The sequence below is a fragment of the Podarcis raffonei genome, chromosome 13 (genome assembly GCF_027172205.1).
Source record: "Podarcis raffonei isolate rPodRaf1 chromosome 13, rPodRaf1.pri, whole genome shotgun sequence".
Lineage (NCBI taxonomy): Eukaryota > Metazoa > Chordata > Lepidosauria > Squamata > Lacertidae > Podarcis > Podarcis raffonei.
In genome coordinates, this window is record NC_070614.1 from 910,212 (window position 1) to 920,770 (window position 10,559).

Below are 10,559 nucleotides of genomic sequence, written 5' to 3' on the forward strand. Positions count from 1 at the left end.
AATATTGCATAGGAACCTGGAATGTAAGAACCATGAACCAAGGTAAGTTGGATGTGGTTAAAAATGAGATGGCAAGAATAAATATTGACATCCTGGGCATCAATGAACTAAAATGGATGGGAATGGGAAAATTCAGTTCGGATGACCATCATATCTACTACTGTGGGCAAGAAACCCGTAAAAGAAATGGAGTGGCCCTCATAGTCAACAAAAGAGTGGAGAAAGCTGTACTGGGATGCAATCTCAAAAATGATAGAATGATCTTGATACGAATCCAAGGCAGACCGTTTAACATCACAGTAATCCAAGTTTATGCACCAACTACTGGTGCTGAAGAAACTGAAATTGACCAATTCTATGAAGCCTTACAACACCTTCTAGAAATGACACCAAAGAAGGATGTTCTTCTCATTATAGGGGATTGTAGGGAGTCAAGAGATAAAAGGAACAACTGGCAAGTTTGGCCTTGGAGTTCAAAACGAAGCAGGGCAAAGGCTAATAGAGTTCTGCTAAGAGAACAAGCTGGTCATCACAAACACGCTTTTCCAACAACACAAGAGACGACTCTACACATGGACATCACCAGATGGGCAGCATCGAAATCAGATTGATTATATTCTCTGCAGCCAAAGATGGAGAAGCTCTATACAGTCAGCAAAAACAAGACCTGGAGCTGACTGCTGCTCAGATCATCAGCTTCTTATAGCAAAATTCAAGCTTAAACTGAAGAAAGTAGGAAAAACCACTGGGCCGGTAAGATACAATATAAATCAAATCCCTTATTTGACACAGTGGAAGTGAGGAACAGGTTTAAGGATTTAGATTTGGTGGACAGAGTGCCTGAAGAACTATGGATGGAGGCTCGTAACATTATACAGGAGGCAGCAACTAAAACCATCCCAATGAAAAGGAAATGCAAGAAAGCAAAGTGGCTGTCCAACGAGGCCTTACAAATAGCGGGGGAGAGAAGGCAAGCAAAATGCGAGGGAGATAGTGAAAGATACAGGAAATTGAATGCAGATTTCCAAAGAATAGCAAGGAGATACAAGAAGGCCTTCTTAAACGAGCAATGCAAAGAAATAGAGGAAAACAACAGAATGGGAAAAACTAGAGATCTGTTCAAGAAAATTGGAGATATGAAAGGAACATTTCGTACAAAGATAACCATAATAAAGGACAAAAGTGGTAAGGACCTAACAGAAGCAGAAGACATCAAGAAGAGGTGGCAAGAATACACCGAGGAATTATACCAGAAAGATATGGATGTCTCATACACCCTAGGTAGTGTGGTTGCCGACCTTGAGCCAGACATCCTGGAGAGTGAAGTCAAATGGGCCTTAGAAAGCACTGCTAATAACAAGGCCAGTGGAAGTGATGATATTCCAGCTGAACTATTTAAATTTTTAAAAGATGATGCTGTTAAGGTGCTACACTCAATATGCCAGCAAATTTGGAAAACTCAGCAGTGGCCAGAGGATTGGAGAAGATCAGTCTACATCCCAATCCCAACAAAGGGCAGTGTCAAAGAATGCTCCAACTACCACAGAATTGCACTCATTTCACACGCTAGCAAGGTTATGCTTAAAATTCTACAAGGAAGGCTTAAGCAGTATGTGGACCGAGAACTCCCAGAAGTGCAAGCTGGATTTTGAAGGGGCAGAGGAACCAGAGACCAAATTGCAAACATGCGCTGGATTATGGAGAAAGCTAGAGAGTTCCAGAAAGACATCTACTTCTGCTTCATTGACTATGCAAAAGCCTTTGACTGTGTCGACCACAGCAAACTATGGCAAGTTCTTAATGAAATGGGAGTGCCTGATCACCTCTGTCTCCTGAGAAATCTCTATGTGGGACAAGAAGCTACAGTTAGAACTGGATATGGAACAACTGATTGGTTCAAAATTGGGAAAGGAGTACAATAAGGCTGTATATTGTCTCCCTGTTTATTTAACTTATATGCAGAATTCATCATGCGAAAGGCTGGGCTGGATGAATCCCAAACCGGAATTAAGATTGTCGGAAGAAATATCAACAACCTCAGATATGCAGATGACACAACCTTGATGGCAGAAAGTGAGGAGGAATTAAAGAACCTTTTAATGAGGGTGAAAGAGGAGAGTGCAAAATATGGGCTGAAGCTCAACATCAAAAAAACCAAGATCATGGCCACTGGTCCCCTCACCTCCTGGCAAATAGAAGGGAAAGAAATGGAGGCAGTGAGAGATTTTACTTTCTTGGGCTCCATGATCACTGCAGATGGTGACAGCAGTCACGAAATTAAAAGATGCCTGTTTCTTGGGAGAAAAGTGATGATAAACCTAGACAGCATCTTAAAAAGCAGAGATATCACCTCGCCAACAAAGGCTCGTATAGTTACAGCCATGGTTTTCCCAGTAGTGATGTATGGAAGGGAGAGCTGGACCATAAAGAAGGCTGATCGCCAAAGAATTGATGCTTTTGAATTATGGTGCTGGAGGAGACTCTTGAGAGTCTCATGGACTGCAAGAAGATCAAACGCATCCATTCTTAAGGAAATTAGCCCTGAGTGCTCACTGGAAGGACAGATCCTGAAGCTGAGGCTCCAATACTTTGGCCACCTCACGAGAAGCGAAGACTCCCTGGAAAAGACCCTGACGTTGGGAAAGATAGAGGGCACAAGGAGAAGGGGACGACAGAGGACGAGATGGTTGGACAGTGTTTTCGAAGCTACCAGCATGAGTCTGACCAAACTGCGGGAGGCAGTGGAAGACAGGAGGGCATGGCGTAGTCTGGTCCATGGGGTCACGAAGAGTCGGACACGACTAAATGACTAAACAACAACAACTCAGAAGTCAATCTCCCAGTCATCTGTATTAAGCAGCAATCTAAAACACTCATACCATTGAGGTTGCAACCCTACATGCACTTATTGCGAGCATGCTCAATTAAAGAATGGGTAGCTTCCCCCCAGGGTTTTCTCAGAAATTTTACATTTCTCGTCTATAACTGAGCTGAGGCCTATCTATGGCTTTTAAAATGAAGGTTATGGAATTAAAAAGAACTGGCAAGCTAAATAGGCATCATTCATGCCTCTCTATTTACCTCATTAATTTTTTGGAGCAACTCTGGGACCCCACCAAGAGTGGTGGACGTCTGGTGGTAATCCCTATGTTGCAGGATCATGTGGACCATCTCAGGATCCCCTGTGCTGACAGCTTCATGCAAGACTGGAAAAAAGACAAACAGAGGGAAGCTAAGAGAGAGGGAAAGGGATTCACATCATGCTGGATACTTGGCAACTAGTGAGCCAGTTTAAACAAGAACATGAACTTTCACTTTTGCTTTTCTGGAACTTTCTTAGCTCCCTGGACAGCCATCCTCAGAAGCTCCAGGGCCTGCCTACACCTTCTGCTGAAAGCATAGAAACATCTAGGCCTAGAATAGGCATGCTTTAGCCTGGTCAGATCTACTTTTCCTTTTGTTTTTCCTCCAAGACAGAGCTGTTCCACCAGGCCTTTGGTCAGGGTGCCTGACCCCCTCCTCTGGCAATCTGCACAAAATTTTGCTTAATGGTTGCCATCAATTTGATGTTAATTTGATTTTAATTAATTTTATAATGAATGTTTTTAGAATGTTGGATTATTTTGATTGTTGTTAGCTGCCCTGAGCCCAGCTTCGGCTGGGGAGGGCGGGATATAAATAAAATTTGTTGTTGTTGTTGTTGTTGTTGTTGTTGTTGTTGTTGTTGTTGTTGTTGTTACTGGAGTCCCCAAATTTATCAAACAGAGTCACGTGCAAAAGACGTAACACTAGAATGAAAGAGCAGAGTGCCTCTGAGCTGTTTTCAGTACCAGAACTGAACTGGAGCTCATAAACCTGTCCTACAAAAGTTCACGCCTGCTTAACCCAAGCTTTCTTCGTTTCAAAAGTCTAATTTAAAGGGTAGTGGGAACTGTGTTGTTGGTGCCCTATTTAAACAAGTGGGAATTGGAATTCCTTGCCCAGGAATCCAAGTTGGTGGTTCCTTGAAGCACCAAATCAACGAGCGATTGACCAACAGCTTTACCTTCTGCCCAACACTGGTCTAGGCCCTGCCTGAAGTTCTTCCTCTGTTCTCCTCCCTTTTGCTGCAAACATGCCTTGCTTCAACCCCTTACCTGTCCATCCCTGTGCATTTTCTTTGGTGACATCTGCTTTATGCCGCAGGAGGACTCTGACAGACTCGATGTATCCCAAAGAAACAGCAAGATGCAATGAGGTCCGGCCACGGGGATCCCGCTGGTCCACATCCTGCTAAAAAGCCAATAGGCAGACCTCTTCTAAGGCCTCTGCTATAGTCAACACAAGTCATCAAGGATGTACAGAGCTAAATATGAAAGCTGACAATGTTTCATGGAGTCTATGCTGACAGCTTCAATGCTGTTGGTGTTGCTTATAAGGAAACATAGGCAGGCAAGCTTAAAATGAGACAGCAATCCCAAGAGAAATCAAACTGATCATCCTTTATATAGAGATAAGTAAAACACCCTATGCAATGAAATTATGAAGAGACATGGAAGAAATTCTGGTCTCAAACTGCAGCTCATGTGGGGCACCCCACCAGCGGTCTGTGAAACAGACAGATTTTGCCTCCTTCAATGTTTTGCAATTAAGCATAAAACATTTTTCTCTTGGTAGGTTCCACCAGCATCCAACTCAAGCAGCAATCTTATACTGAGTCAGATCATTGGTCCCTTTAACATGATATTGTTTACTTTCCCCAAACTTGTGCTCTCCAGATATTCTGGATACAACTCCCCTCTGCCTTAGGGTCATTTTGGACTGCAATTCCCATCAGCCACAGCAAGAATGGCAGGAGGCATCTGGGTAGTGACAGGCTGGGGAAGGCTGGTCTACACAAGAGTGGTGGCAGCTCTCCCAGATGGCAACCGGCCTTCCTATGCAAGATCATTTGGCTAGAGATGCTGAGCACTGAACCTGGGGCATTTGGTGGGCAGAGTTCAACCCCTGAGCTAGGATCTCCCCTGCAATAATCACGAAAGCACTTGTGGGAAGAGGTTCCTCCTTTCTTTTTCAAACTGGAGCTCCACAAGAACTGTGTCAGCAAGTTCCTCCAGGCTCTTACAATTTCCCAGCTCTTTGTGAGTCTGTGGGTGGGCTTTGGGAGCGAACGGGGAAGCCTAGTCTGCTGGGACTTTATCTCACCGTCTTGCCTCCCCTCTTCACCAGCCCAGATTTCTCCTACAGGAGGGGTGAGGAATCTGTTGCTGGGCTCCAACTCCTATCATCCCTGACCATGGATTGGCTACGCCAGCTGGGAGGTGGGAGTCCAACAACCCACAGGTAAGCAGCGTTCTTCAACCTTGGGTCCCCATATGCTGTTGAATGACAAAACCCACCATCCGCAGCCAGCTTAGCCTATGGTCAGGGATGGTAGGAGTTGCGGTCCAACAACATCTGGGGACCCAAGGCTGAAGAACACTGCAGGATCCTCTCCCACTGAGTATCCTGCAGGATGAGGCCTTCCTGCACAAGTGTTGGCCCAATAGGGTGAAGCCATCTTCTCTCCAGCACTTGCAAATGGAGACACTCACATTCTTCTGTGAATGTCCTAAGAGGCCTGGGACTGAGAGGGACTTCTGTGTACAAAGTCTATGTCCTCCCACTGTGTTATTCCCCCTCTTGTCCCCCCCGAAAGCTGAAAAGAAGCTTTTGCCCCCCCCCCCCGAAAAGAAGAATCTGGCCTCTGATTTTCTGTACCAGGAATTGCTGTCATCCTATTCAGCTACGAGAGGATGCTATGGCAAAATGCCTGCTGATGCATATACCAGGCAATAACCTTTACAAAGCAAACTTTGTAAAATGACTGGTGATATTATGGAAACAGATGGTCACTGGGACTGGATCCCCACTTGGGGGACGGACACGGACACACACACACACGACAATGAGCGCTCTTGACAGACCACTACAAAATGCAAACCACACAAGGCAGAGAAAGAGCCACTAGCATGCAAACAGCAACACACACTCGCGCCTTACCTAGGTCTTTCACTACTAGCTTTAGAAATCTGAAACAGAAGAGCATCTATAACTAAGGGGGAAAAGTAAAAATCAACAGTGAGCCAAAGAGGAAAGGTCATGATCATTTTCAGTACTGCTGGTGGGAGTTCTATTGTGTAATCAGTGCTGTACACAGCACTGCTTAGGGCAGCTTTCCCTAACCTGATGCCCTCCAGAGCGGTCCCAGCCAGCCATATTCCCAAGACACCACACATCAGTTTGTGCTGGTTGAGGCTGATGGGAACCGTAGTCTGAATTTTCTGCAGACACTAGGTTGGCAATAGTGAGTTTAGGGCCGCGTGGGCCAACACACACAAACACACAAGTTACACTGAAGTTGTAAAGTTAGGCCCAACAACAGATAACCAGGTTTTTCACTGGCCAATGTTCCGCATTTTGGATAATTTAGCAATTAAGATTCAACCTATCTGCAGATTACCAAAACCTCACCAGCAATAAAAATGTATGTCTGCTGACTGCAGATGGGCTAACTTCTGTGTGAAGATGCATAAGGCTGCAGGGAAGATATCAAAGGATCCTGAGTTCGGTTCTGGCCATATGTAGATTATTTAAGCTTAACTGATAAACAAATCTTCTTTAAATCACAGGTTCAGGCACATTCCCTATGCACACTTTCGTGGGATTAATTTAGTGAAATTTAGTTCCACAGTAAAAGAACTGCTAGTCCTTGTAAGAAGGAAAGACCGTATGTGATATTTTCCTTACCATTCAGAATTTCAGCTACACACCAGGACCTCTAAGTGACAATTGGCACCTGCTGCCAATTGCAAGTTGCAAGTTCCTTGGGGAAGGGGCCTGAGGTTTTGGGTGTATGTGTGTGTACGCAGACACACAATAACCACAACTGCGATAACATACATTTAAAACCAAATTTAGCATTATGGGCCTAAGGGGTTATGGGGCAGGTTGGTCTATCTGAACACAACAGTCCGCAAATTCCCAACTCAGCTCTAAGCCTGCGGGAAGCTCCCCCTGCCTTCAGAACTTGCCTAACACTGCACACAAATCACTCCTTCTGACTGGGCAGAGAAGGAAGTGAACAAATTGACCAACTTCTCCAGAAAGAAATCAGGTTTTTGGAGGGGTGGAGAAGAGCAATTCTCTGCTTTACCAACAACAGTAAAGAGTGGTTCAGCTTAGCAAAGTCCCAGGTTTCCTTGTGGTCTCCTTCCATCTAGGCTAGCAAGCATGCTCATCCTCCTAGTGGCCTTGCTTCTTGGCCCCACTTGGACAGTTTCCAACATTTCCCAGACACCAACAACACTGTTTGTAGACCACCTGTAAGCTTCAGTTAGAAGCCAGCTGGTCTTAAGAAAACCAGGCTGTTGTACAGTTGCTTTGGAGAACAGCCAGCATAGCAAGAAAAGAACGGGTGGCAAAGATGGAACAGGGGGAACATAACCAGAGAGCTCTGGGTTCAAATCCCCCCATCATGATGCTCACCAGGTGACCTTGGAACAGTCACTCAGCCCAGCCTCTCTCATAGAGGATGGATGCTCCTTAGAGGAAATGCAGAAAAACACACTTCCTGCTGTGATGCCCAAGTGAAAGAGAAAAACAAGGAAGATGCTCCCTTTATAAAACCCCTTTTGCCTCAATGTATCAGCTACAGAGCCCTAGACATCAAACGCATCATTGCACTGCAGAAAAATTCATAACAGGTTCTGAAGCACAAGCTCAGTTGACCAGGACACTGACCTGGCGTGTAGATCACCTGAGCAAGTCGAGATGGTGCCTTAGAGCTTCCTAGAAGGGTTGCAACTGCCATTTCCACTCTCTCAGTTTAAAACCATTTGCTAGAGTGGGCAGGATTCTACCAGTGGCATGGTGGACTGCAAGCTCAAATATTGGCCATTTCTGTGTTCTTTTGTGTCTGCCAAATGAAGGGACCCCTACTACTTCCTTTGCCCCTTCTCATAACTCCTTTCCTATGAAGCTTTAGCTACTGATGGCTTCTCTCATCCCTTTTCCTTTTATATATCTACCTATAGGCCTGAACAGAGGCAGAGATTCCATTTGGCCTCTCTGCTCTTATTTTGCACATCACAGGGATTAACTCTTCCAAATCAGATTCATTCCCCCTCCCACTCATTTAGGGAGCCCTCAGCAGCACAGCCTGAGAATAAAGCATACTTCGTGCAGGTTTTTAATTGCTCCTGCTTTTTCACAGATCTCAGGTTGGCCTGACAAATCTGGTTTCTCTTTCCCGTAACTCCACATTTTTTTTAAAAAAAGGAAACAGCCAGCCGTACCTAAAAATAGTATGTAATTGCTATAAGGCTTTAAGAAAACCTTCAAGCCCAGAAATAACCAGGACAGCCTTCACCAACCTGGTGCCCACCAGATGTTTTGGACAACTCCCATCATCCCCAACCGGCAAGTGGTAGTCCAAAAGGGATGGAGGGCACCAGGTTAGAGAAGAATGAATTAGGATATGGAGGAGTCCACTGTAGGACCCCCATTCTCCACCACCCTAAAAGCTTTGCTCTACTGAAAACATGGGTACACCCCCTGCCATGATGAATGTGTCCATCAACCCCTCTTGAGCCCCTCCAGCCCTGAGCCAACAGACAGAGCCCTGGCTCCAGAGAAGACAGCGGCAGGAGCACTTGAGATTGGGGGCCACTTGCCCTCTCGCTGGCCCTCTCTCAGCCTAGCCTCCCTCACGGGGTTGTCATGAGGATGTTCTCATGCACATCCTACTGAAGCTCTTGGGAAGAAAGGAAAGACACGACGGTGATCCACAGGTGCAACTGCTCAGAATCCACACAAACACCTGTGGAAGTCTTAAGAGCCCAGGTGTCCCCTCCAACGCCACGTACCCCCCTTCCTCTTTTTTACCTTGTTCTTCAGCGCTTCTTCCAGCTTCTGGAAGTCATTATTCCAGACTAAGCCGTGCAAAGGGAACTTGCTGTCGGCGTCCCTCGAAGAGCTCATCCTGGGCCGATGGGCCCCTTCTCCCCCCACGTCAGGGCCCGGAGGGGGCACAACGCCTTGACACAGGCAGCCCACTCCTCTCAGGTCATGCCCTCCGCTGCCCCAATGCAGGCTCGGGAGCACCTCTCCGCCCCCCACGGTCGGGGCTGCCTCCCCCACCCCTCCTTTGGGTGCCCAGCGAAGCCCCTCACCCCTCTCGGAATCTGTGGGCGGTCCTCGTCAGCCCCCCGCTTTCGGGCTCCCCCTAACCTTTCACCCCCACCCCACCTACGCCGCCCCTCCTTCCTCGCCCCCCGCCAGGCCGACCCGCCCGGCCCCGCGCCCGCCTGTGGGGACCAGGAAGGAGGCCCCGGGAGGAGGAGGAGGAAGAACCGCGGCCCCCTCCCCTCGCGGGCGGGACGGCCTTGGAGGCGGTGCCGGGAGGGGGGATCGCTCAGGGCAACCACCCGCCTTCCCTCGTCCGCTCCCTTGAAGCCGCGGGCGCCATGCTGCGTGCGGGCAAAAGCGTCAGCCCCGCCCCCGACACACCCACGCTTCCTGCGCTGCCCGCCATGATGTCTGAGAGCGGCCAACAGTCTCCTGGTACTCCGGCGGCCATCTTGGAAGAAGGCAACTGGTATTGTCTCTCTCTGCTTCGCTCGCGCTTCCCTCCGACTACCATGGTGACTAAGGGCGCCGTTGCCGCCGACGTAGATCAGGCGGCCATGTTTGGAGAGGGCGACGTATTAGCTTATCATAGAACCATAGAACTGTGGAATTGGAAGGGACCCCTGAGGGCCATCTAGTCCAGCTACGGCATCCTTGACAGATGGGCACCTGACTTCTGTTTAAATACTTCCAGTGAAGGAGAGTCCACCACCTTCCCAGGGCGTCCATTCCCCTGGGAAACCGCTCTTGCCGTCAGAAAGTTTTTTGTGAGGTTTAATCAGAATTTCCTTTCTTAGCATTTGAATCTACTGGTTTGGGTCCTACCCTCCGAAGCAGGAGAAACAAAAGCTCACTCCACCCTCTGGATGACAGCCCTCATACCCTGTATGTCTGGCCATCCTGTCCCCTCGCAGTCTCCTCTTTGCAGCCTCAACATCCCTAACTCCATCGACTAGACCTTGGATCATCTTGGCTGCCCTCCTCTGCACACCTTCCAGCTTGTCAATATCCGGTCTTAAACTGTGGCACCCAGAACTGGACATCCCAGGTGGGATCTGACCAAATCAGAACAAGGAAAGCCCAACCCAAATGCCTGGCCAAAGGCTGGTTGCTTTGGGTTCCCCGCTTCCCTCAGGGAAAGCCCAAGCCAGTGCCTCAGCCATGAGACCTGGAACAGACGCAGGACCTCAGAGCGAGCCTAGCTAAGTTGAGGTGCCACTTCTGGTGGGCTCAGCCATGGCTTAATTTCTAGCCAAGAGAGGTGCCATGGCCTCCCATTCTTCCTGGAAGGCTCCAAATCCCACCTAAATTGGGGGGGGGTACTTTTATTCAGGCTAATGGGAAGCGTACTGGTCAAAGGCAGAACCATAGCCGTTTGCCACTTTGTTTTTCAAAATTAACCTCCAAGGGAG

General features: G+C 47.8%; 1 protein-coding gene across 9 annotated transcripts in view; it reads right to left on the bottom strand.

Annotated features, from left to right (window-relative positions):
- Positions 1-9,207, bottom strand: part of ANKRD13A (ankyrin repeat domain 13A) — a 35,439-nt gene extending 26,232 nt beyond the window's left edge. For 2 of the 9 annotated variants that reach the window (XM_053363820.1, XM_053363815.1), the window contains exons 1-3: positions 8,905-9,205; positions 4,137-4,272; positions 3,082-3,206 (exon numbers count right to left, since the gene is read on the bottom strand). In XM_053363820.1, the coding sequence (XP_053219795.1) occupies positions 3,082-3,206; positions 4,137-4,272; positions 8,905-9,000 (357 nt within the window). In that variant the 5' untranslated portion in view covers positions 9,001-9,205. Of the gene's footprint in view, positions 1-3,081; positions 3,207-4,136; positions 4,273-6,021; positions 6,074-8,904 lie in introns of all 9 variants that reach the window. The other 7 variants (XM_053363816.1, XM_053363819.1, XM_053363824.1 and 4 more) reach the window with 7 other exon arrangements.
- Between the last annotated feature and the right edge of the window lie 1,352 nt (positions 9,208-10,559).